The following is a 26,865-nucleotide window of genomic DNA, read 5'->3' as shown; positions in this document are numbered from 1 at the left end:
CAGAAAAAGTTTACACCATGAAATAGAAAGTTGTGCTTGATGTGTTTTCCCCTAAAATTTCTAATTTGAAATATTTAATTTTGTTTTATACACAATTGGTTTTAAACACTGGGTTTTTTGAGTTTAAATAGATCCCTAAACTGTGGGTCAAAGCACAAGAGAACTGTACAGGTATACGAGATGCCGAATAGGAGCCGGCTGCCTATATGCAGAATATTAACATGGTCACTTTTGGGGGAATGTAACATTAGGCCAAAGTATGGGGGCACGATGCTAACAGCCTGAATAAGATGTAGGTAATTTAAAGAAGACAGAAGGTGGTTTCTATATTTTTAATCCTGAGGGGGTCTATTGCTGCCTTGACTGCTCCTTGTTGTAACCCAGGGAAGTCGGGCACCCCGTCAGCATCGTCAGTGGGAGGAGAGATCTGCAGCATTCCCTGCTCCTGTGCCACTGATCCAGCTCCGGGCTTGCTGGTTGTGTTTGAGTTTTATAACTGTGTTAATATGAACTGAAAACATTTCAATTGTTTTTGGCTAGTCTACTGCTCATTTATTTACATCATAGGCTGGAACATGGTTTAGATCTTATTTTTTGAGTATCCATGCTTAGTTAAGGACACATCCATTCACCATCTCACTATTGAAAGGAAAACTCTCCATTACTTGCTCTATGAGCATTAATGGAGAGTGTGGAAATATAACTTATGATGCTCTAAGACTTTTTTGTTTTAAATAAAAAAAAAAAGGAAAAAGCTCTTACCCAAAGCCGCAACTCAGGCAGGCTCCTAAATCTGTTGACGGAACGGAGCAAGGAGGCGTTTTTTGCAGGTGCTGTGCTTCTAGAGGGGAGGTCCAGAAGCGCCTGTGCCAAAGCGCTGGATGGGGAGATGTGATCAAAGAAGGGAATCGATCACAACAGGTTGTACAGGAGCGGTGACACATTACTTTTCCTTCCCATAGCCCAGCTTCTCTCTCACCTGTGTGTTTTTTCAGCTGCCTGTTCTTGGCTGGAGGTTTCTGAAGCTCTCCTGTTCCTGAGCAGAGCCTGCTTTCTCAGCTGCCCTCACAGCTGGGGTTTCCGGGGGATAACCTGTGTGATAGGGTACGATATCAGATAAGATATTGCGTAGGGCTCTTGGATTGAACCATACCAATGCAACATTTGGGTACTGTGGCCTTCAGCACCAAAAATCCTGTTTTCTCCTCCTTGATCCTGAGGAGTAATCCTGCTAAGCAGGAGGAAGCAGTCAGTAGTGTAATTTTGGGAATGCAGGTTGCAGTGTGCATCTCTTTCATTCCTACTTATGCCATTTACATAGGACTACGGTTAGGTAATGTCCTGACTGCATGAAAGAAATCCCCAGTAGAAATGCTGAACCCTATACAATCGTTCACAAAAGCTAAGAGTGAAACAAGCTGCTTTGTTAGCTTTTATCATTAATTTTAACTGATGATTTTTAGCTAGATTGTAGCTGTCATTTCAGCCATGCATGGGAATGGGTGCCTGTGCTGGGATTCCTCCTTGCCAGTCTGGATGAGCCACCTCCTGTGGTTTTGAGCAGCGTCTCTGCACTTACTCTGTTGTTTAAGTCTTATCAGGTTAGTGAAGAAAGATTCTTTCTCTAGCTCGTCTCTCTAAAAAAAGGAAGCCCCTTTAAATTGTTTCATGCTTGAATTGCACAGAAACAGCAGAGGTGCATATGGCAAATGCTTCCTTGCTGACACATTAGCAGCAGGTCCCCGGCATCTCACCCCCTTGGCTTCTGCGTAGCTGAGTTGTTTTGTTTTAATTTCAACTTAAGTGGCACACGAAGTACCTCCTGCCACAGCTCTTGGGATGAAAAATGCCTGGGAAGTCACCCGGGGGGCAGATCGTGGGCTTGGTATTGCTGCAGAGACATCCAGCAGCCCCCCTCCAGCTTGCAGCTGCTCCCCTCTTCCTCTGCAGTGATGAATTTGGCCAAACTTGCTGCTTGGCCAAACTTACTGGGGAGCAAGGAAGACTCTCCAGGTGAATGCTGGAAGCACACAGTGTAACTGAAGAGCATATGTTCAAGGCAGATATTACAGAGCAGTCTAGAGGGACTGAAAGTGGTTTCCCAAGGTGAGGTGGGATAATCGCATGCTGTATGTTTGGAGGTGATTGTTTGGGGAGATAGATTAATTTTTGCTGTATTTGCGGTCGTCATTCATTGATGCAACTGGAGACAGGGGATCTGATGGGGTCTGTCTTTTCATTTTTGTCCTAAGAAGACAGTCCTAAAAAGAGTTCAGCTCCAGGCCAAAGTTAGTGGTTACATCTGGAGGTGCATTCCCCATCACTGGTGGAAAGAGGGCAGGAGGAATTTAGGAGGACGAAGCTGCTTTTTCAGAGTGTGGTAATTATCTCTCAAGGTTTTCCTCCAAAGCAAACAGTTTTGTTGATGGCACAGCTACAGCTACTACGTAATTTTATTTTAGTCTAGTTCTAAATGATGGGGTTGATTGGCTAGGTGTAATGGTTACATCTTTAAATTATTTTTAGTAAGGCAAAGCAAGGGGAGTGACTTCTCAAAAGGAAGATGATGCTCAGACCCGTACTTAGGCATGTACAAAACATTGTATAAATCACAGTTCCTGTACCTCAGGGCCTTTTACTTGCTCAGTAAAACATATCTTGCTCTTAAACCATGAGGACAGAAATAAAATTAAATAGGAGAGCTTATTGCTGGTTTTCTTTATACTTTAGAGATACTTGGGCACCCTACCCATTATGGTAAGTGCTGGAGATGATTATACTTAGATATACAGGAAAGTCATGTATCGAGGAGAATTGAACCTGGCTTTTCTGTAGTCCTGTCTAGTATCTCCCATCACACCAGCATGCCTGTCTGGGCTGCTATCACCAGCACTACATTTCCAAAATCCCTTTGGAAATAAAACAGTCTTTCTTCCATGAAATTTGAGTTTTAGGAAGTGGCCTCAAGCCACATAAAGTCAGTGGAAGGGGTCATGTTGCCTTTAATCAGATCCCTCATGCCGGTTTCTGTGGGGTTTTCAATCATCTAGGACTGACTGTGACCCAAAAGAGAAGTACTGGGCAACGGACTGAGGTACTGTAGTGACCCACCAGCTCTGAAACTGGCTCTGAAACGTGTTTGATAGCAAACACACATCTGAACATTTTGTGTGTGTTGTGGAAATCTCTACTGCAATTCTGTAATGTCCTTGTAACAGCTATAGCAATCACTCATATAGAAGCAGGAAATATTTAAGGTGTCCTCAGCTTATTGTCATGTAATCTTATTTTTAATGAAAAGTGCTTGTTTTTTCTGCAAAGGGAAAGTACATAGGATAAATGTCCTGATTCTTTGGAAATTCTGGTTGACTAGCAACACCTACTATGGTAAAGAGAAGCTGTGGGACCACTACTGGTTTGAAAGAGGCTGTGCAGGTGAAATATGTTGTATGAAAGTTTTGCTTTCTTACCAGAAACGTACCATCTTTAGTGCGTTTTTCCTTTGTATGCAAGGAAAAAAGACCCTACAGTATTGCCAGCCCATACTCTTGTAAAGTCTCATCTGTCTTCAATATTTTGTCTATTAATTCTCCTAGAAAGAGGAAAAAAATCATTAGATGCTAGAACTGCATTCTGTAATGGTGGTGGTAATCTTCCTATTGCTACTCCTAAGGTATTCGAGTGTTTTTGAAAAAAAAAAAAACCCAAACACAAACAGAGTAAAATTTAATTAATTTTCTTTGGAAACAGCAAAAACGGTAGGTCCTGTGACTGACATATCTTGCTCCTGGGTTGCTGGGCTTTTCACACTGGTGTTACTTCAACTCCACTCTGCATGAATGAAGAGGAAGATTGCAATGTGATTCCCCTTCTCTTCCTCGTTTGTATTTTACAAATCTCCCAGGGAGTCTCTTCCCAGGGGCTCACTGGTGCTATTTCTCCTTATGAGACTGAATAAGGAGAAAATGCTCCCTAGATGTATTGTGTTGCTGTTGAGAGCTATTCTATTTGGAAATCAATTATTGCTTTAATACATCAAAAAACATGTATTGGGTCAGCAGAAATGCTGATTGCAAACAAAATAAAAGAAAATAAGAGGCTAATTTTGCTGATAAAAAAAGGTAAGATAAGCCTCAGTGGGGCAAAGTTTGTCCTGTAATAGGACAAATAACCTGATGATATGAATTAGTAGCATTTATTCAAAGCGGGCCCTCCCTGCTAGGAAAAACTAGGTAGATGAGCTACTGTGGTTTTTCTGTCGAGAGTGTTTAGCTGTAAAATTGCAGTATTCTTGTTTGCTCTTTGAAAAGTGAATGCTTAAAATATGATTTCTGCTGAGCATGGCTTCCCAAGAGAGGATACATGCAAATAGCAGTTCCACCATCCGACTGGGTAACTGGGCTGCTTTAGTTTGTTGATGCTATTTTTAGTGCAGCTTGAGTAAAACACTATAAAACTGTGGTGCACTTTCTCTGCATTTCCTTGTGCGTTATTGATTTTATTGCACCGCACTCATTCTTTTCCCTTTCAGTGAGATTACTGCTGCATTCATCCAGCTGGCTGGAAAAGCGTGTTTCCAATAGGATGCCAAAATGTGGTAATAAATCCAGGAATTTTGCATCACGGAGACAAACAATCCATAGAAGAGGAGAAAATGCTTAATTTCATGGCTATTAGTATCAACAGGCGGAGGGGAGCATGTTCTGCCTATAGATTCAAAGGAACAGAGCATCACCACTCACTTTGACTTTTCTTTTTCCCCTTCTGCCACTGCAAGGTATTGCTCCAGAGTGTTTGGAACTCTCATTCTACTGTAACCTTGCGCTGTTCATTTAGCAAGGCAGTGGGTTAATTTTCAATATAACTATGCTATTCACTAGCAACGCCGGTTTGAATAATTTGAAGAAGGAGAAAGAGAGCTTATATGATTTTTTTTTTTTTTTTTAATCTTTTCTTTTTCCTCCTCTCCTTAGGCTGTTGGTGCACTTCAAAGGCAAAAGCTCCATCTTTTTGGCTCAAAAATGCCTTTTGCAGTTGAAAAAAAAACCAACCCAAAAAGCCCTCTTTTCTGGCAGAGGTGGTGGAGGGTAGCTGAGGAAGAGGGTTATCACAGTGAGGGACTCCCAGGTGCTGACTTCCAATGACCCTCATGGAGGGCAAATTCAGAAGACATTGCTGCTTTCTTGGGGGGGGGGGGGGGGGCAGAAATAAAATGGAAATCAAACAGGCCTATTTCTTATAGGAAATAAATATAATTAATAGCACTAAGTTAAATCCTTGGGTTCTGCCTGGACTAAGTTGTATTATAGGAAAAGCCAGAGTGGTTTTTCTTTGTAGCTTAGGGTTTTTTCATGGCTGCACGAAGCTCGTTGCTTTGATCTCTTGAGCTTTTTGAAATTTTAACCTGATTTCCCATGTGGTCAACACGGAAGGAAACTTTTAGATGTATCCGCAGACTGAAGAAGATGAAAGATTGGTTATCTCAATGCGATAAAGATGAAAACAAATACACCTGTCGTAACAGAAGAATTAACATACATTTGTTGTAAAACACTGGAGATCCTCTGTTCACTGTTAAGTGTTTGGTTTTCAGCTGTGGAAGCAAAATGTGTTTTGTCAAGGATGCAGCCTTGGACACGACTGGCAGAAATAAGAAGTGAGGGGATGACAAGTGGATTAATGAAGGTCAAAAGGCTGGTAAAAGAAAAAGCACAACATAGACATGCCTCAAAAAAACCCAAACAAACAAAAAAAAGGAATTGCTTAAGGTTTCCAAAGGCAGTTTCTATTCTAAGGATTGAGCTCCCCTGTTTTTAGCTCAGAAGAAACTTGGGATATGAAGTACAGCATCTGAAGAATGTCTATAGTCTTCTATTGACCTGCACATAGGATGTAATCTTAAACCTGCCGCATTTAATTTGGGGGTGGTGTAGACACTTTTGATCTGCCTGAGAGATTTTTCTCACTAGCGTTTTGCAGATCAGAGCTTGCAAATTGCCTCTCAAATCTTGATAATTAATGATGGTGGGTGGTGAACATGAACTGCAAATGGTTGAGGTTTTCTTATTCTTTTTATTTTTGGCTTCTAAAACCTGTATGCCCCTGAAATGCTCAGGAAGACAAAAGGGAAAATTATATTTGTGCAAAAGTGGGGGAGGAGGTGGAACGGATGCGTTATTCTGCTGCCGCTAGAAGTACTGCATTTCACATCCTCAAAACCCTCTGCAGGCATCCCACTGAATGAGGACCAGCACCTGATTTCTGAGAAATACCCGAACCTCATCACTGTGGGCTTCAGTACTTGGGCAAGAGAGGTTTCCCCAGGGCTGGGGGCAGTGTAAGGATGGAGAGCATCATGGTGGTGTGCATCTCAGATTTCATCTCTTGTAAAATTAATGCTGCTTTCCTCTCAGTTTTTGGGTTTGTTTTGTGTTTGTTTTTTTTTTTTTTTAATCCTCTGCTAATTCTGGGTTGTGTTAGTTATCCCTGTCGCAGTGTCATCTGTCTCGCTGCTCTGTGTTTACAGTAGTCCAAGAAATGTGCCTGGAAATGTGTGTTGGACTTACCTTGGAGGTAATTTTGGAGTAGCTTTCTCAGCCCAATTTATTGGCACCAGGAGAAATTTCCTCCAAGTATTAGTTGTGTAGTTTTTTCAGATACTGCTGTGATTACTGTTCTTTAATGTAAAAGGTGAAACTTCCAGTTCTTGTATTCCCATTTGTTTCCTTTAATCACAGCGTGCCTTTGAACGTGACCATATTTTTAGTAAGGTTGGCGTGTGCTACCAAGATACTGAAGGAGAGATTTGACCGTGGATATTTTTTTCTTCCCTCCCTCAAAGAGCTTTATCCTTCTGCATTCACGTTCTGTGTCTCTTTGCTTCCGACTGCTTCTACAGCTCGCTGGTCCTGGGTGATGGGACCATCATCCTCCTGGGTACTAATCAATGATTAAGTATTTGGCAATGTGTTTTGCCGCATATTGGCTGTGTATAAGGCTTCACAAAAAATCCCTTCCCAAAAACCAACCTACTGCTATGTTATGAAATACACTTGGTTTTTATTACTAAGCAGCTGTTTCCCTTTTGTAAGTGGTCCCTGCTGAGAGATAGAAGGAAAAAAGAGAAAGAGGAAAAACAGTTGAATAGGGCAACAGCATAATTCATTCAACAGGTACTTCTGTGAGTGCAGTTCGGCTGTTCTGTGACAGAGATGCTGGGTTCGCAGTGTGCAGATTTCCCCCACGTACAGCCTGTTAGTGGTCCCACATACACACCTCCTTGTCTTTTCTGGGGTTACATTGGGTCTTCCCTTGCTCTTTGCCCCATAGCTGGTCACATCCTTTTCCCTTGAATAATCTAACTGGTTATATTTTAAATCAGAAATCAAAGTTACTGTTTTCAGGCTCTGCTTACCTTGAGGCTCCTGCTTTTCTTTGAAACCTGAAATAGGGACTCTGTGACAAAGAACTTGATTGCTTTCCCCCCCTCATTTGTTTCAGCTGGTCTATTAAAAGCTATTATCTTTAAGCAAATTTGCATCCTCTAAGAAAATTAGTCCACATTTCATTTCCAGTCCAGTTAGCAGTTCCCCTTCTCAGTCTGCTATTTCTCCTCCATCTCCCGCACCTCTGTGTATCTTGCTGAACCTCCTGAGTAGGCACAGCGTGGCTGATGCTTGAAATCCTTATGGATCCTCATTTCCCACCCCAACAGTGAGATGAAGACCTGTTATGTTAAGGCAGGCTGTCACGCTCTTTGAACGCATGTGAAGACAAATTGTCAGCTGCGACCCTCACTGCATTGCAAAAACTTAAGAACAACTCGTATAGTTTACATAAAATGAGTCTATTGGTATTTACAGCGCCTGGCAGTGTAATTAGGATGGCCTGCTCTGGATATTGACTGCTTGGATGTGCACATAGGGATCTTGAGAATGGTTTGTTTCTTAGCAGGACTATAGCTTTGTCTACACATCTGACAAGCAGACGGATTAAAACAGTTTGAAGAATAGCCTTGTAGATTGCTTGAGGAAGCTGAAAGTTTCCCTAGCTCAATACTGACTTTTGCTACAAAACCTAGGTTTTCTTTAAAAAAAAAAAAAAAAGTATGTAACCATATAGGGTTGTTAAAAATAGCTCAAGGGGGATCTGCTCACTCCCTTCCACTAACAGCATGAATGCCTGGTTTAAAGTCCTTTGTTTTCAGGTGAGTAGCTAGCTGTGACTAAGGGAGAGGAGAGGGATGGGGTAATTAGACATTTATGCTCAAGTGTGCATATATAGGAGGAAGGAAAAAAGGAGAAAGCATGTTGGGGAATATACTGAACATAAAGAAAGAAAAATGCACGTAGAGGTGTGACTGGGAGGGTTAGCTGCTTAGAACAGGCATTGAGCATATATACGTTGTATGCTTTGAGCGAAACACCCTTGTTAAATGGAGAAAAGCACTTTTCTGAGCAGAGCAAGATGGAAGGTGGAAGCTGGTCTGTGAGTAGAACTGAGAGGTGGTTCTGCATTGAGTCCTTTCCCTTGCATGGTAAAAGCCCCTGGTCAGGGAACCTGCGGCTGCAATGGAAGAAGCAGAATCGCTCTTGGCCTGGCTGGCCACATCCTTGTTGCTGTGACTTTGGAGATGGGTGGGGAAATCCCTCCGAGGGTGGCTGCAGAGGCCCCGTAAACCATGTCCTGATATGTCACGGTGCTGCCTTGGCACGGGCAGGCGTGCTGTTCGTGCTGAGTACCCAAGGAAATAAAACTCACAAGATTTTCTTTGCGGTTATATATTTCTGGTGGGATGGATACTGCTATATCCTAGGTAAGAGTACCTTTCTGCTGTTATAGATAAAATTCTTGTGGTCGGCATGGAGTAGGATGAACCACATCCTTTTAAGTAAATACCCAGAAGTAATGAGTTAAGAAATTGTGTGTATGATCTTATGCTAGAGCTGAACTAAACAACTTGGCAAAAAGGGGTGGTTCTCATTTTCCTCTAGCTCTTCTCCTCTTCCAAAAGGTTTGGCTGGTGGAAAGGCAAGCAGGTCACCTCACTCAGCTTTGAAGTTGGTTTTGTTTGAGTGTGGAACCATTTGGTCATTAAACAGTTTGTGGTTTTAATTTTTTTCTTTATATATATAAAATATTGCAGCTATAAACTAGCTTTTTCTTCCCCCTTTTGTTTTATGTGACATCTGGATTGTTCAGGGAGTGTTATTCCATCTTAAAGTGGGGATAGTTGCCTTTTTGAGCAGTGGAGGTTTTATGGATTCAGTAGAGTAATGGTCACGTAGAAAAAAGATAATACAGCTGGCTATTGCCTTTCACATCTATTAACATAAGATCTTTAATTGATTTAGGGGTGGTATTTTGTCTGAACACTTGCAATTAGCAGCTCTTAATCACTAAAACACTTTGTGAGAAATCTGGCTTGATGGGTAGATTGGTAAAAGGAATAGGAAGAGCAGGTATTGCTGGCTTCTTATCTTCTTTCCAAAAAACTCCATGTTCTGTGGGAAACATATCTGTGCACGTGTTGCTTTCTTCAAGGCACGGATTAAAGAATAGGGCTGGAGGAGACTTTGAGTTCCTGTCCCAAGGCAGGATTGGTCTACCTATATCATGATCTGCCTATATCAGGTGTTTATTGAATAAGGTTTTAACAACCTAAGAAGATGGAGACAGCCTGTGCTCTTGTACTTTTCTCCACAAACTCCATTATTTGTCTTTTTGAAGCTCTACATTTAGAGGTTACCTTTTGTCAATATTTTTCTCTCTCTTTTTAGGTAAAAGTGTCTTGACAGCCACGCGGGAAGGTGGATTATTTTTCAAACAATGAGCGTGTGTCTCTAGACATGATTTGTGGTTCAGTCCAGCTGGAGCTGTCTGAATGAAGCTATGGGCTGTGCCTCCGCCAAGCATGTTTCTACTGTTCAAAACGAAGAGGAAACTCAGAAGGGGAAAAACTACCAGAATGGAGATGTGTTTGGTGGTAAGTGTTGCAGGATTTCATCTTTCTCCCAACATCATGAATGTTCTGGAAGGTATATTTTGAAGCCTTAACCTTTCGCAAAATATAAAGGAAAATGTATGTTAAAATAAATCACGATGATAGTACAGTTGGCCCCTCCAAGGGACAGTACCATGACACCCGAAACAGAGTTCGGGGTGAAATCCTTAGTGGAAAATTAACATTCTAAGTGATGTACAGTACTGCGCTGTCTTTAACTCCACGAATCCTGGAATAGTTCAAAGACAACGAGTTGCACAACCCCCTCATATTTATATATCCATGTCTGTTATATATTTGTCATTAGGTACCAAAATAGTTGACTCATTTCCTAAAAATAGAAATCTGTTCAGTAAGAAAAATAATTCCTCAATACTGTTGTCCTGTAAAGCAATAAAGCATTAGTTCTGAAATCCTATAGCAAACAGGGTTTGAAGGTACAATGAAACTAGAAATAACCTTCTGTGAAGGACTCATTGATACTGGGAAGCTCTGAACGTGGGATGAAAACATCTGTTTCACTGTGTGGGAAGACTGGTCTATGATCCAGGTGTTATCACAGACACTTGTGCATCAGGAAAGTTGTATAAGATAAAACGTATAGTCCGCTTCTGTTAGTATATGCTAAGTGTTTTAGATGATGATCTAAACAATAATTAAGTTTTTTAAATGATAGGAATTATCTGGAAGACTGTTCAGAACTGACATTTGTAGATCTGCCCAGATATCTATCTGAAAGTTAAGTCAGCTGTGAATAAGCTAACTTGGTACTGTTATTCTTAAAATAGGTGCATTGCTACTGAGTACACCAAACTTCTCTTCTCTGGTGGTTTTTATAGCAATTGTTTGTGTAGAAGTGGGAATGACGCATCTAGCGGCAAAAAATATCTCCCTTTAATTTCAAAAGCAATGATATTTCACTTTTTCAGCCTTTCTGGGGGCTAGCTTGCTCCCAAAGTAGATCCCAAAGTAAAAATACCTAGAGGCGTAATCTGAAGAGAAAGTAGTTGTTCAGCAAACTTCAGGCCTAAATGATGGGTTGTTTTGCTGTGTGTGCTTCTTCACTAACCTGAGAGATGCTGGTTTTGGAATTGTGAGTTCAGTATGTTGCCTTTATTTAAAACAGGCTTTAAGTGCCGTCACGAACAAAAAGCTCTATTAGTTTCTCAAAGGAATTTGTGTTTATACTTTAGCTGATACTTAGTGAGGGAGCAGTTTTTGGCAATATGTGTGTACATCTCAGCTTTTTTTTTTTTTTTGTTTAACTACATGCTGCGGACCAAAGATCATAAGTTTAATGGCAAGAAACCTAAAGTAACTTCTGGAGGCAGAGGATCAAGAAGACCAAAGGGATTTTAAAGGGCTCCTACTTTATAGAGCTGGACTGGTGTCAGCGGTATCATTTAGCTATTCTGGGATCCATTTGAGGGCTGTTAATTGTTCCCTATTTTACAGAAACCTATCAATATCAGGAATATTACCTGCTGTTAACCATTTTCTGGTACATATTGTAGTTTAGTTATGCAGTTTGTCATTGCTAAAGATCCAGTTCAATGACTGATCCTTCTTTAGCAAAGAGTTGGAGTCTGTGACTTAAAAGATTTGCTGAATGGTAACCAGAATGAGCACAACAGCTGTGTTTTTCCCTTGCTGCTGAGGGACAGCCTCCAGATAAGGAATTGGGTGTATGAGAAAGGTGAGCTGGAGTGTACCTGGCTTTACTGCTGTCCTTTTGGGACTTATAAATGATCAACAGGATGCTTAGATGCCCAGAAGCAGGAAGCATGCGTCACATGTCCAGTGCCTTGCATAGTTCCTGAACACAATTTTTCAGTATAAAAAAAGAGAGGCAGGAAAATACACCTTAACATCATATTTATTGTCCTTCTTAACAATCTTCTGGACTTGCCAAATGCTTAGAGCTCTTTCATAGGAGACTGAATACTATTCCTGCTTCCTCTTCTTCCACGTTGGAAATCGTAGTGGCAATTGCATTGTTTGTTATGAGTTAGATCAGAAAGGTCAGAGTATTCTGCCCACTTCATTTTCTATTAAACTTTCATGTTGTTAGTCCCAAATTAATTCCGTATAACATATTCTGCATAGTTATTCCTTGAGTCATCAAGGAGGAAGTCAGTGCCATATCAGAGGGCTGTCGTCATCAACTCCCTGCAAGGAGAGAGCATGGTCATGCTAGATTTGAACAGACGATCTCAGCTAGGATGACAAATCTTAGCAGTATAAGTTCCCAGAGATACAGGAGGATCCACGGAGTCAACAAAGATTAAAAAGCACTGCAGCACTTCCATCATGAGTTCCCCCATCCAGTTCTAGGTGCCAAGAGTGTCTGAATGTTTCCTTGCTTATTGCTGGGAAGGAACAGAAATGTCTGATCCAGCCAGTGGCCAAGAGCAAAGTATCTCTGCAGCCTGTAGGGATCGAAAATTAACTGCAGAATGACTAGACAGAGCAAGACCAAGGAGAGTGGCAGGGGAATCAGATGGTTCATGAGGAGTGAGAAGGTAATGGAAAGGGAATTAGAGGCAATTGGTAAGAGGTTTTGGGGAAGGAGGCAGCAAAGTAAAAGAAACAGAGATGACAAGTGGGGTTGGAAGGTGGCTGATGTAGTGATAGCATTGATGACATCCTGAGAATATTAGTATCCATAAATGATGATGTTCGTAGATGACGAACACTTGCAGTATTCACATCTGGGGACTACTCTGACATAAAGCACCTGTGCAGAAGTAGGAGGTACGAGCTTTGTAGCTGTAGTAGTCAAGATTGCTTCAGATGTTTCACAAGTGGAGAAAATCCTGAAGGACTTGGAAAAGCAATGACAGAATTAAAGGAAAATACCTCAGTGCTGGTGCTGCCTTCCCTGGGTAGCTGGTGTGATCTGAAAGATGTGGCTTACAGTGTATTGCCCCTTGCTGTTTGCCTAACACCTGAGATGAAAACAGTACTCTTCTTTCTTCCTTGAACATCACCCCCAGACAAGTTGCAGGCAGAAAGAGTCAACAGTAAGGACTGTACTTTCCATCTTGCTTTTGCATTAAATCGGTCATTTTGAGTGAGGGGAGTATGAAAATACTTTATTTGGTTCTAGCCAGTTTTGCTCTTACCTTTGCCTTAGGCTGCTGGGGTTTTTTTGCCACTTAGGGATTTTTTGTGTGTGGTTGAAAGCATTATCCACATAGCTGGAAAACCTTTCGCTTTCCCACATAGCACCCTTTTTCCACAAATAAGTGCAGTTGTTCATGTGATTTTCTGTGAGCTTCATCTTCTCTGGTGCGCAAGACCTTTCCTATTTTGCTCCACTGCTATAATTGCAGCTCCACAAGTAGCAACTGGAGCTACTGAAGAATGAACTAGATGGTCATCATTACCATTGCACTTGTTTTCCAGCCGGGCAATAAAAACTGCCAATGCGAGCCTACGGTGATAGAGAGCCAGTGGCTACTCTGTACTATCTCTGCTGTCAAAGTTGAATAATGATGGAAGTTTCAGAGGGCAGAGAAGAAGGGGGTTAGTCATAGCCTGGGGTTGTAAGCTTCCCTCTTGTAACTGACGGAAAAGAGCTGAGAGTGCTGGGGGGAGGAGAGACCCATCTGGTTGTAGTTAAACATGGCTTCTTGCTGTGAGAGAGGTCTGCTGTACATGTAGTACAACAATCCTTAGTTATCTGAACTGAAGATGACATTGAGGTGATCTCAGAACTGTGTAAATGGTGGTGTCTCCAAGCTTCTCATTTGGGCTAAGCTCATGGTACAGGACTTCATGAGTAAAGGAAGGGTGGAAGGGACCTTAGTAATTCCTGTGCAGCTCCTTGCTCTCTGTGCCTTGGATAACAATTCTCTGTTCATGTTGCAGAAGTCACCAGAACAGCATTATTGCATTGCCAACTTTGACTTCCTTTGCTATGAACACACTTCTAGTCCTTCAGCACTTTTTCCTCTTCCTTTCAGGGGAGAAGCAGGCAATGAAGCCATGCAGGAGTTATGTGCACCAACAGGGCTGTAGCTTTGCCCTCTGCCCTTTTGTTGTCACTCAGCTTGCATGCCACAAGCCTTATACTTGTTTTGCAGCCCTCCCTCCAAGCCCTCAGAAGGTGGCCTGTCTAGAAGACCACTTAACATTTCCAAAGCTTTCTTCAGGGGCTGTGATGTTTGTCTTAGGGTTTATCCACCCTTCTTTAGAAAAAAAGGAGATAATTTCCAGGTATACAGTGTTTGATTTTTTTTTTTTTTTTTTTTTTTCCTAATCAGTAGTTTTTGCTCAACTATAGATGTCACTTTGAATCCAGAGACTATTTTCTGAACTGCTCGGAGTGGTGCAGTTCTGTTCTTCCTCAGAGCCTCTAGATGCTTTTTCCTTCTTGCCTGGTGGTGGTTGGTTGAAGCCAAGTCTATTGACTATTTGAGAGATCATCGGTTCTGTGAGGACTTTTTTTTTTTTTTTTTTTTTACTTTTAAAAGTCACTGTAGGTTAGGATTGTGCTCCAGTGCCTTAATTCCTCACCAGCTTTTAACCTTTTTTTTTAATTGAGCAGACACATTGAGCCAGGTGTTTACTGTAAATTTGAAACTCTAGTGTTTAAAACCGAGAAACCCACCATGAAACCCATGAATTCTGTAAGAACAAATTCTGGTTAACTTAAAACAAAACATAAAAATTTCCATCTTATCCCAGACTGTGGAAGGCATGCTGCATTTTGCTGTAATATATATTTAAATAATTGAGTTAGCAGGCCTATCAAAGGAGATGTTCTAGAGAAGATTGAATATAATATGATTATTATGTCTTGTTGGTCTCTAATGACTTTAAAGTCCCTCAAATAAGGATAGTAATAACAAATCTTCATTTATTCATCATTCCACTTCAAAGCTGATTTCCAGGGCAATACATAAGAACTATAATAATGTAAATGCCAATGAAGAACAAAATGCCATGATAGAGCCTTAAGCGTTGCTGATTTCAGCATATGTTTTAATAATATAACGTCTCTTGTAGATTAATTTTATTTGTGCCTTTTGAAAAAATCATGGGATGTTCATTTGGGGAGGAGGTTATTGACATCATTTTTTGTGTAAGACAATAACTGGTAATGTGATTTGTTGTGGGGGGAAGAAAAAAACGGTTTTAGAATCTGTTTATTAATCTGAGAGGCTAATCCAGACATTTATATGGAGCTCTTGGGTGCTTTGCAAAAGTGAGAGTAAACACGGCAGGTAAGAATATTCTGGCAAATTGGGAATATCCGTGCTGCAATTGCCGGATAGTATTTCTGTTATAAACAGCAGTTCCAATTGCTAAACCAGCCTAAATAAAGCTGAATGCAAAGTACAATAGTTTATAAACTAATTTATCTCAGAGCAGCCGGGAGAATGCTAGAAAAGGAAATCTCTAGCATTGAGGTATCATAATGAGATTGAAAAACTGATTGATGCACATAGTATTTGATTGCTTCACAAGCTCTAGTTTAGTAATCTTCACAACTTTCCTGGTTTGTATTACAGACCCACTCTTGTTTTAGAGATGGACAGCATGAAGATGTGTGAGGGACCTGATGTCAGATCACTTGAAGACATGCATGCCCTTATCTCTGCTCTGCTCTTCCTCACTTTTTTTTTTCAACAGTTTTCTCCTGTGTTAATACGTCTTCCCAAATCTTTTGAAAATGCCATAGTTCAAAATCCAAGCAGCAAAGTTAGAGTATTCAACTACAGCAAGTATTGAGCTGTCCTGTATGGTGGCAGTCGGTCTGCAGTGTCTGGAAAGCAACAACCAGTCTCACAGGGAGGACTCCTTTTTCTCACCAAATCAAAGAGTTCAGCTTAGTTACCCAAAACAAATAGCCGCTCTGTAGTGCCTGTAACTGAACTGGAAGGAAGTAGCTTTACTTGGCTTCTTGTTCACCAATATCACCATTTAAACCCCAAAATCTTTATCGACTTGTTGTGAGTTTCCTTATGTTTGTGTTTTCTTTCTTCCTATATGTTTTATGTGTTTGTCTCACTTCTGCTAATCCTTGCCTTGTGGCAGTCAATTATTTCCTTCCTTGTGTCTGCTGTGTGTCATCCATGTGAGTATCACAGGCCGCTACCCAAGATAGCAGAACTCTGACTTATTTTGATGTATGCTCTAAGTGCCAAAAGATGCTAAAATAATTGAAACTTTTAAAACATGCCCACTGTATACAGGAAGAGAATAGCAAGGGGAATTTGGGACTATGATTTACCTTTCCTAAATATGTGTCATCATCTCCAAAAATATTGTGCCCAAACCTTTGTAGAGGTTAGTATGTTTTGAAGGCTCTTTCCTTAATAGGCAGGCCTAGAAGTATCATCTTATTCAAAACTTCAGTCTCAGATTGTTGCTCAGGACACTTCAAAATATCTGTGGGCCTGGCAAGACTGTTCAGATGTCCCTAATTAATATGAGAGAACTTCCTAAACCTGCCTTGTTCCTGTGCACAAAATTCTGCAGATCATCTGCAGGTCATTTGAGGTTCTGAAGTTGGGAAGTTTTCAGGTAAGATTTGAAGTGGGAAAAATATATTAGAAGTGTTTTCAGTGAATAGCACCTTCCTGTTACCTCTCCCTTACTCTCAACTGCCAGAAAAAAACGCTAAAATTGAGAACAAGAAATTCTTTCTACTGAAAGACAGCGTGGCCATCCTCACTGAACTGAAACTGTCTGGAAAGCTGTAGTTTAAGGAATATAACTTCTGTCATGTTGACCGGGAACACATGCTGTGATCAGAAGGTCTTGCTGCACTAGGCTTCCCACAAACACACAGCTCACTTTGCCTGGCAGCGTTTATTTTATTGACTCTGTTGGTCAGCTGGTTAGCACTCAAATTGTAATTGCTCCAGCTCATTTGGCTGTCCTGACATGCTTCTGCAATGTCAGATCTTACTCATTTTAGGGACAGTAGTGATTATGCATAAGGGTACCAGCACCATGCAGTGTCCTAATACCATACTGGATATTTTGAGACAATAACCTTTTTAAAAGACATTTTCAAACATGAACAAATACCTCTGGTACAACCACAGGCACTTGTTCCATGCAGTGCTTAATCTGAACTCCATGGAAGTGATTGGCATGTAGGCACCCGCTCTCTGAAAACCCAGTCTCAGGGGTGCAAAACTTTAAATATCACAGTGAGTTTCAAAGGAGGAGATTTTCACTGCTTAAATTCAGATTCCGGCTGAGCTCCTGAAAGGGTAGCTTTCATGTTGTTCATGATTTCAGCAGCTCATGTTATAAAGTAGATCTTGCATCAATGCTTGAAAGCTAAAGAAAAGCAGATGAGTGCATTGCAGCATACGGCTGAAGTGCATGAGCATCTTCCAGAATTATACTGGACTCTGTTTTTCCTCACTTTTTTTTATTCAGTTGAAATGATATTTTTTTTTAGTTTAACAACATCTTTGTTTTTATCTACTCTGTTCCAACACAATTTGGTGATAGCCTGCTTCTTATCTAAGTAAGGTCAGTCCTAAACATGTGTTTCGGGAAGTGAGAGAGAAGAATAGAACCAAAAACCACTTTGGTGTTATGTTCTTGTGGGAAATGTAATGAAATTGCATTTGTTATCTAGGTTTATGATGTATTTGTGTAACTCTGAGAACACCCTTGGTAAGTCAATAATTTACTATTTTATTGCCATGAGGAAGCAACAGGGTTTAAAAAAAAAATCAAAACAAAACCAAACCCCACCCTCAGGTTTTGTCTACTCATGTATTTGTGATCAAAGCATGCAAAGAAAGTGTTTTCCACATGAATTAAAACTCTGTATTTTCACCTTTTGTGAATAGAAGTGGCTCATCTTTATAGCTCTCTTGGAAAAGGTACTGCTTTTGCAGTATAAGGAAGAAGCTGTTCTGGGCTATGGGTTTGCTCGGAGAGTAGTAGCAAAACAGGCTCTTCATCCCACGCCAGCAAGTAAATAAATAGAGAGATATGTAAAGAATATAAAAAGAGCCTTTTGTAGAAGGTGTAACAGGCCAGCATCTCTCCTGCAGCAGGAGCAGGGTTGCTTCATGAGGGGGGACAAGTTGGGAGCCAAGGGTGACCCCAGCACCTGCAGTGCCCTCACTGTTGGGGTGCGGTCCCATGGGGCCTGAACATGGGCCAGAGCTGGGTGCTGGTGACAGGGTCCATCAGCAGTCCCAGGCATGGCAATGAACCAGGTCCAGGGTGCATCCAGGGAGTGCAGTGAGGAGCAGCAGGAGATGAGGCTGGAGTCAGGGATGGGGACGAGCTAGAGCTTGCCCAAGGGCTTTGTTCAGGCGAGAAGATATTTACAGTGTGGGGTTGAGGTCCCTCCAGGAGATGGGACCAGAGGCAGGACTGGAGACAGGCAGACCTGCTCTGGCAAGAACTGAAGGCCCAAGCCTCACCCAAAACAGAGCTCCTGGATCTATGGGCAGAATGTGCAAGTGAGGGTTTCATGAGGCTGGCCATGGCCTCTTACTGCACTCAAGGCCTGACAGCATCTGTCCATTAATCATGAGCTTTATGTAATGATTGTGATTGAACTAGATCTTTCTTCTCCTACTCCTCCCCCTTTTGTTTTTACTTGCAAGAGGAGAAATGCTGGTCTGGTGGTCCTTAGAGATGAGATCCAAGTCAATTGAAAGGTTCCTGTAGGCTCCAAGAAGATACCTTGTCACAAGACTGGTTTTCAGCATCTAGTTTCACTGATCCAGCAGTGAAGAAAACTAGTTCAGAAGTGATAGAGTAGTTCTTTAAATCCTTGGGTGTTGGAAAATGTCTTAGTTGTAAATCGTTTCAGTGAAGTCAAGCAACAGTGGTTGAAGACATTCCTTGGTCACATATAGTAATCCCTGTGCAACCCATCACTAGTGGTAGCGGTGGGGTTGCCATTCAGGGAGAGTTAAAGAGCTTGTCCCCACCCTGCAGTGCTGTATACATTATGATCAATAACTTCGGTTTTGATAGCACTCCAGAGTCTATCAGGACTGGGCACGACCAAGCTACCAATTGTCTGAACATGGATAAAGACATGCCATACTTCCTTGTTGCTATCTTCGTATCTCATGCAGCGGTTGCCACCTCTTTCATACCATTGACCTTACACCTACAGAAGCTTTTTGCTCATTTTAACTCACCGTACAAAGAAAGGAGAAGAAAACACTGACCCTTGGAAGCTGATCACATCCACCACCGGCAAGCAAGCCTGTGCTAGGGAGCAGGTTGACAGAGCAGGTGCACAGAAACAAATTGCTTGTTTTTATGTGCTGGAGGAGTATTCTCAGTCATTGGCAGGGTGAGGTTTTGCATTGCTATGCCCTCAGCCACATTGCAGGGCTGCTTTGGGGAGGCACTGCATTTATATCAATTGAGCACTGATTTACCAGATAAAGCCTTCCCATTCTTAGTCATGACTTCTCCTGGCAGGAAGGAAAAAATGAGCAATAAAGAAAAATGGTGCATATTTGGAGTTCTGTCTCCTATTATTTCAGTTCTTTCCTCTGAAAAAAATCAGAAAGACCCTAAATGAGATTACTTTCCCAAATGGATAGTAGATCTTTGCTATATAAATGTTGCTGATGTTTTCCTACCTGTAAACAGAGAACAATTGACTAAATTTAACAAAAACTGTAAGCAGAGAACAATTGACTAAATTTAACAAAACAAGTTCTTATTTTTTGTTGGTGCTTTTTGAGATTATTGTATCAGATGACTGAGCTGATATAGTAGTGTATGGCCCTTATCTTAAAAAATAATCCCTGTAGTTTAAACCATGTTTGCGTTTGCTATATAGCCAGAATATGCAAAGTATCCTCCTTCTTTGTGGCCCTTTAACCTTAGTATATGGTTCGACATCAAACATTTAACTTAAGCATTTAACTTAGCTTTGGAATGTTTGAAAATGTGTGCGGATAATTTTGCAATAGGAAAACTGAAGAAAGACAGGATGACTCCTACTTCATTTTTTATGAAACCATAATTTTGTACATTTTTCTTTTGCATAGGAGTGCATTTGAAATTGCGTGACACCTTAAAAAGAGCTGGACTTAAAGCAGAGGAGGTGTCCATAAATTAACTAGATAGCCTTCAGACTGTATAGTTATCATCTTCTGGCAGTTAATCATCTTGCAATGTTTATGACCCCTTGTAACGGTATTAGGTGAGGGAATTATTCTGCAATGTAATTCTACTTAGTGTAAACACACTGTATTTATACAGACCTTCTCTGGTACAGGCACTGTTTGTTATCTGCTTTGCAGCAATGCCTGAGTTTCCAGCCTGGTGTCTGCTGGGTTTGGCATGATACACAGGCAATCAGACTCAGCACCTTTAGTGGGGATTTATAGGATAAAGAGAGAAGGTGAACCAAGGTGGAGAAACAGTTGTTATCCCCATTTTGGGGGGAGAAATTAATCGGCAGGTCGTAACTTCCCCGCTTCTTAGTTTAATGTAAGCTTTCACCTTTTGCAATCTGCTGATCAGTGTCAGAGCACCCAAAGGAGATGTACCCGAGGATGGGGGGGGGCTCTGAGGGCACCCCTGAGTCTCTGCAAGTAGCTGATACATAGGCAGAGTTAACGCAGTTTTATTCTTGGGAATGACCCTTCCCACAAGCTGCTTAGCTCCATGAGGAGTATAGTCAAAGTTGAATACAAATAAACTGCATGGGGTATGCATTTCACAATTGCATTAGTGTACTATAAATAGGGGCATACATCCGCCTTTGGTATTTGCTAGAAAGAAGACAGGATGTGTTTTCTGGCAGCCTTGGTGCTGAAGGAAATCAGTTTATTTTATGGGTACAGGCAAACTTATCTTTTTTACTTAATCTTTTAAAGACAGAATCCTTGGCATTCATTGCCTACCTGTAGGTGCAAACGAGGAAAATCATGGTAAAAGTGCCACATACTTTCAATTACTGCAGTGTTCCTTTTGTCATTTTCCAAGTGTTGTATTACTTGGCCACAAAGTAAAAGAAACCCAAACAAACAAAACCCCCAAAGACTGAAATTTGGCCAGGAAATCCTCAGTCTGGGGGATAATTCTCTGATTCCCCAGGCAAGCCTTGTGAAGCTGCATGGATGCATATTCATTTCGGCAACACAAGGCTGTAATTTTATAGTAGGAATATCTACTGGTAGAAATACTTATTAAATACAAGGAAAAGATACCTGACCAGTAAGTATTTGTGTACCCTCACATACATAGCCAAAGATGCCTTTACAGGCTAGTTGCTATGAAACTTTGATTTCTAAAAAGCTGCCAAAATGCTTCGTTGTCCTATGTGCTCGGACTACAGCAAAACATCTGTTTGCTAGTGTAGAAGGCATTTTTCCATTAGGTACTTCTCCAAAACACTGTGCCGTCATGGGTATTTTAAGTAAATTCTATAACTGAGCAGTCTCATGTTGTCCCTGGTCCAAGGCCCAAGACTGGTGGTGCTCTGTCTTGAGCTTGCACCAAAAAAAAAATTGGGAAAAAATTGGAAATGTTAACATTGCTGCCTCATGGGCTTATAAAAAACAAAGCCTGGCTTCTGCTGAGTGGGTGTAATTGTGCTCTGCCACACACCTTTTCTTCTTATCTGTACGAGGGGGGGAGGGGGTGTGGCTCTGGCAAAAAGGATCAGGTTTAGGGTGCTCTTAAATTATATATTTCCTTTTTGCTCTTGTAACGGGAGCGCTGCAAGGGGCTGTTCAGGCGACAGAGGTGCGGAGCACTTCATGTTCTGTGATACTGGGAAATAGCATGAAGTCGCCTTTGTTTCAGGATTTGTGGTTTCAGGAATGATCTGAGTCTATTCAAAAGGAAAAAAGGGGGTGTAGGTGTTTTTCATGGAAGTCTCCTAAATTGTATTAATGGTTGTATATATTAAAATTACATACATTTTATCCCCTGTATTTTGTCATCAAGTATATAGGGAATTTCTAACTGTAGGAACTGGGTGCATCTTGAGATCTTTTTAGGCTGAAAATGCTCATCTAACATAAGTGTTGTAAGCACACATTTCTTATTTTGATTTTTTTTTTTCCTTTAGCTACCATTAAAAACTGCCTTTTCTCACACATTGATATTTTGCTGTCTTTTAGAAAGTTTTGCCCAGAGGGAAGGGGAGGAGACATGGAAAATCACTAGCTTTTTAAAATTTCTTTTTCTTTTCTTTTCCAGTCATCTTTGCACTACCAGCATATCCTAAATGTGCATGTTCATGTATTATTTGCACGGAGCAGCTTTGATGTGGTTGCAAGACAGCAGGCAGCAAATGGGGACGAGCACTTCTAGTCTCATAAACAGGTTATGTTCGTGATGACAGTAGGGACAAGGGAGGAGATCGTTAACGGTACGAGACGGCGTGGAAGAACACCGACTACATGCTGCAGAGAACTGGGAGTTAATTTGTGCCTTGGCATATATGGTTGAGGTGGAGATGTTAAACCAGACATCTCCTGTGACTGGACGGGGCTGTGAGCCAGGCAGTCCCTCGTTGCCCAGCGTTGCTCCGGTTCCAGGAATTTCTTAGGGTGTTCCCATCGTTACCGTTGATTGCTTGAACGATACGCCTCCATCAGCTCCGTGTGAGTGGTAGGTGTTTGCTTTCGGGGCTTTAGATAAAGCTTTTGCATCATGGATGCTGCTCGAGGAAGTAGGCATCTTTCAGAGATAACAGATTAACTCTGAACATTGTAACCAGACTAAAATATTAATCTTTCCGATAGGTTAATTTTGTAGCACTTCAGAGGGCCTGTAAGTGGAGTAATGTAATTAACTTTTGTATCTTTTGCATCTGGAAATGTGTGCTGTCTTTTATAAATTAAGTTTACATTAGTCCCTCTCTCCCCTCCTGGTTTACAGAAATACTAGCAATGAGGAGGCATTTGTGCTCATCATGAATCTCCAGTACGTCACTGGCCCTGGATAATTATTCTGTCCCTTTCATAATGCAGTTAATAAAAATGAAATAGCTGTTGATTTACAAATATTCTTTGAGGTACATGAGCAGTGAAAATTTGATAGAGTAATATTAATGGAAGAAAGCTACTATGCCAGAAAGGATGTGAAAATCCATTTCAAGTCATACATTGCAGGGCAACAATCTCATTTAGTAGTTGACTGATTGAGAATGGCATTACTTGTTAAGTATCCTTTTTTATTAACAAGGATACTGAAGACGCCTCGTCATGTATTTGCAATATAATAATAATAATAAATAATAAATATAATAAAGTAATATATAAAAAATATATATAATAGTAAAAAATGTGCTGAAGGAAAAGCCAGCAGGGAAGAAGACCGGCCTGGCTGAACAGAGAGCTTCTGCTGGAACTCAGGGGGAAAAAAGGAGAGTTTACGACCTTTGGAAGAAGGGGCAGGCAACTCAGGATGACTACAAAGATGTCGTGAGGTTATGCAGGGAGAAAATTAGAAGGGCCAAAGCCCAACTAGAACTTAATATGGCTACTGCCATAAAAGACAATAAAAAAATGTTTCTATAAATACATTAGCAAGAAAAGGAGGGCTAAGGAGAATCTCCATCCTTTATTGGACACAGAGGGAAACATAGTGACAAAGGATGAGGAAAAGGTACTTAATGCCTTCTTTGCCTCAGTCTTTAATAGTAAGACCAGTTGTTCTCTGGGTATGCAGCCAGAAGATAGGAAGATAGGGATGGGAAGCAGAATGAAGCCCCGGTAATCCAAGGGCAAATGGTTAGCAACCTGTAACATCACTTAGACACACATAAGTTTGTGGGGCTGGATGGGATCCACCCAAGGGTACTGAGGGAGCTGGTGGAAGTGCTCACCAAACCACTTTGAATCCTCTGTCAGCAGTCCCGGCTAACTGGGGAGGTCCCAGTTGACTGGAGGTTATCAAATATGACACCCATCTAGAAGACAGGGCCAGAAGAAGGATCTGGGGAAATACAGGCCTGTCAGTCTGACCTCAGTGCTGGGGAAGCTGATGGAACAGATCATCTTGAGTGCCATCACATGGCATGTACAGGACAACCAGGTGATCAGGTTCAGTCAGCATGGGTTCAGGAAAGGCAGGTCCTGCTTGACTAACCTGATCTCCTTCTATGACAAGGTGACCCGCTTAGTGGATGAGGGAAAGGCTGTGGATGTTGTCTATCTAGACTTTAGTAAAGCCTTTGGCACGGTTTCCCACAGCATTCTCTTGGAGAAACTGGCTGTTCATGGCTTGGACAGGCGTACTCTTTGCTGGGTAAAACCTGGCTGGATGGCCGGCCCCAAAGAGTTGTGCTGAATGGAGTTAAATCCAGTTGGTGGCTGGTCACAAGTGGTGTTTCCCGGGGCTCAGTATTGGGGCCAGTTCTGTTTAATATCTTTGTCAATGATCTGGACGAGGGGATTGAGTGCACTTTCAGTAAGTTTGCAGATGACACCAAGTTGTACGGGAGTGTTGATCTGCTTGAGGGTAGGAAGGCTCTGCAGAGGGATCTGGACAGGCTGGATCGATGGGCCGAGGCCAATTGTATGAGACTCAACAAAGCTAAGTGCCAGGTCCTGCACTTGGGTCACAACAACCCCATGCAACACTACATGGTTGGGGAAGAGTGGCTGGGAAACTGTCCAACAGAAAAGGGCCTGGGGGTGTTGGTCGTCAGCTGAATATGAGCCAGCAGTGTGTCCAGGTGGCCAAGGAGGCCAATAGCATCCTGGCTTGTATCAGGAATAGTGTGGCCAGCAGGACTAGGGAAGTGATTGTCCGCCTGTACTCGGCACTGGTGAGGCCACACCTTGAATACTGTGTTCTGTTTTGGGCCCCTCACTACAGGAAGGACATTGAGGTGCTGGAGTCTGTCCAAAGAAGGGCAACGAAGCTGGTGAAGGGTCTGGAGCAGAAGTCTTATGAGGATCGGCTGAGGGAACTGGGGTTGTTTAGCCTGGAGAAAAGGAGGCTCAGGGGAGACCTTATTGCTCTCTACAACTACCTGTAAGGAGGTTGTAGAGAGGTGGGTGTCAGTCTCTTCTCCGAGATAACAAGTGATAGGACAAGAGGAAATGGCCTCAAGTTGCGCCGAGGAGGTTTAGATTGGATATGAGGAAACATATCTTCACTGAAAGGGTTATCAAGCATTGGAACAAGCTGCCCAGGGAAGTGGTTGAGTCGCCATCCCTGGAGGTATTTAAAAGATGTTTGGATGAGGTGCTTAGGGACATGGTTTAGCAGTGGACTTGGCAGTGCTAGGTTAATGGTTGGACTTGATGATCTTAAAAGTCTTTTCCAACCTAAACAATTCTATAATTCTATGATTCTAATAATAGGAAATGTGTAATTTTGGGGGTGTGGAGTGGTAATGACTCTTTTTTCCAGGGAACTCTTGGGGGTGGCTCAGTTCAAGAGAGGTTTTTGGTGTCTAGAGCAATTGGTCGATATGTTAGCAGGGCTGTAAGGAGCAGGACCTCCATCATTGTACAAGAGATGCTCACAGTAGTGGTCAGTTAAGTTTTTTGTTTGGAATCTGAATAGTCGCTGACAGGTTCTGTGCTAGAATGATAAATGTTGTGCAATGGAGTACGTAGATGGATGCCGTCTGGGGGAGGGTCAGCAGAGACCAGGAGTTTTGTTAATGATGTTGAAAAACCTGAAAAGAATTAAATATTTAGTGCTTGGTGGGTTTTTTCCTTTCTAAGGGAGAATTTTAAAAAGGAGCAGTAGAATGGAGTTGAAGTAGCCTTTCTGACCTGGCCACAGTGTGCTATCTAGATTGGCCAAGGTGACAGCTTTTGGGTTGGTCTCAAGATACTTTCCAGGATGCAGCGTGGAGAGGTGAGAGGATGGCACCTGCCTCTCCTCCGCGGCTGAGGAAGTCTTACCATTGCTGCCTACAAGCTTGCTAGGTTTTCACCACCTAGTTGGAATGTAGGAGAAGTTTTAGCCCTTGTGTTGCAGTTTATGTTCTATTTGCAGGTTTGCTCCCCAGCCGTTCCTCTTGTCTCTCCCTTCCACAACAAAGAGGTCTATGGTGGTGAAGCCAATTCTTCAAGCTTTGCTTTTGCAGTTCCTGAGGAGCAGGGTGTTTTCTTCAGGGCAGGGTCATGCAATTTTGTTTAAAAATAAGTTTGTGGTGTTTAAATGTAGTGAGTGATTGGAAATGCTGAACTTCTGGCTATTTCAAGATGTTGCAAGGGCTGTGCGGGGCCAGTCCTGTGCTGCTCCCCTGTTATGGCATGGGGATGCTGGGGCAGGATGGTGCAACCTTGATCCAAAAACCTACCTGGTGGTTTCATACGAACAGCAATATTTTCAAGGCACAGACCCTTTGTTTTCCTCCTGTCTGTTCCTTTAATTAATCTCTCTGCTGCTTGTTTCCTCTTCTGCTTTCATTTCTCAATTTGATCTTTTTAGTGGGCTAGATAATTGCATTTACTGAGTATCCTTCCTGCCGAGCACCGTGGCTGTAATCTCCACCTGAGAAATGGTTTCCTTTGAACAACCTGGTGTCTGGCTCAAAGTTATGTGTTAATTAAATGCAAAAAAACCCCCCACCTCTGTCTGTGTATATGTATATATATGAGTTATATAGTTTCAGCAAGCAAAAATCTGGGTATCTGAAAGACAGTTACGAGTGCACACCACCAGCACTGGTTTTTGGCTTCTTAATTACAGATGAATGCGCAAAAGTCTTTAATTATATGATCACATGGCTGTTTTTTCAATACCATCTTATACACGGAGTTTCCTCAGATCTTGAATACAAATGGGAGTTTAAAATATCTGGAGATTGTGTAATTAAAGATGGTACTGTGCAAGCCAGGCGGAAATTGTGTGTTTAGCAATAACTGGATTTTAGGATATTGAGGTTGTATTTTTAAGAGTCTTTCTGAGGTAAC

At 41.7% G+C, this 26,865-nt stretch overlaps 1 protein-coding gene across 2 annotated transcripts in view; it reads left to right on the top strand.

Annotated features, from left to right (window-relative positions):
* The window catches only part of C7H1orf21 (chromosome 7 C1orf21 homolog), a 129,412-nt gene that overhangs the window by 39,389 nt on the left and 63,158 nt on the right, over positions 1-26,865 (top strand). Inside the window, exon 2 of one of the 2 annotated variants that reach the window (XM_075507838.1) lies at positions 9,870-9,985. In XM_075507838.1, the coding sequence (XP_075363953.1) occupies positions 9,892-9,985 (94 nt within the window). In that variant the 5' untranslated portion in view covers positions 9,870-9,891. Of the gene's footprint in view, positions 1-9,779; positions 9,986-26,865 lie in introns of both variants that reach the window. The other variant, XM_075507837.1, reaches the window with a different exon arrangement.

This window comes from Mycteria americana, chromosome 7 (assembly GCF_035582795.1).
Source record: "Mycteria americana isolate JAX WOST 10 ecotype Jacksonville Zoo and Gardens chromosome 7, USCA_MyAme_1.0, whole genome shotgun sequence".
NCBI lineage: Eukaryota > Metazoa > Chordata > Aves > Ciconiiformes > Ciconiidae > Mycteria > Mycteria americana.
Note: the sequence above shows the minus strand (reverse complement) of the source record. Positions and strands in the feature narration are given on the sequence as shown.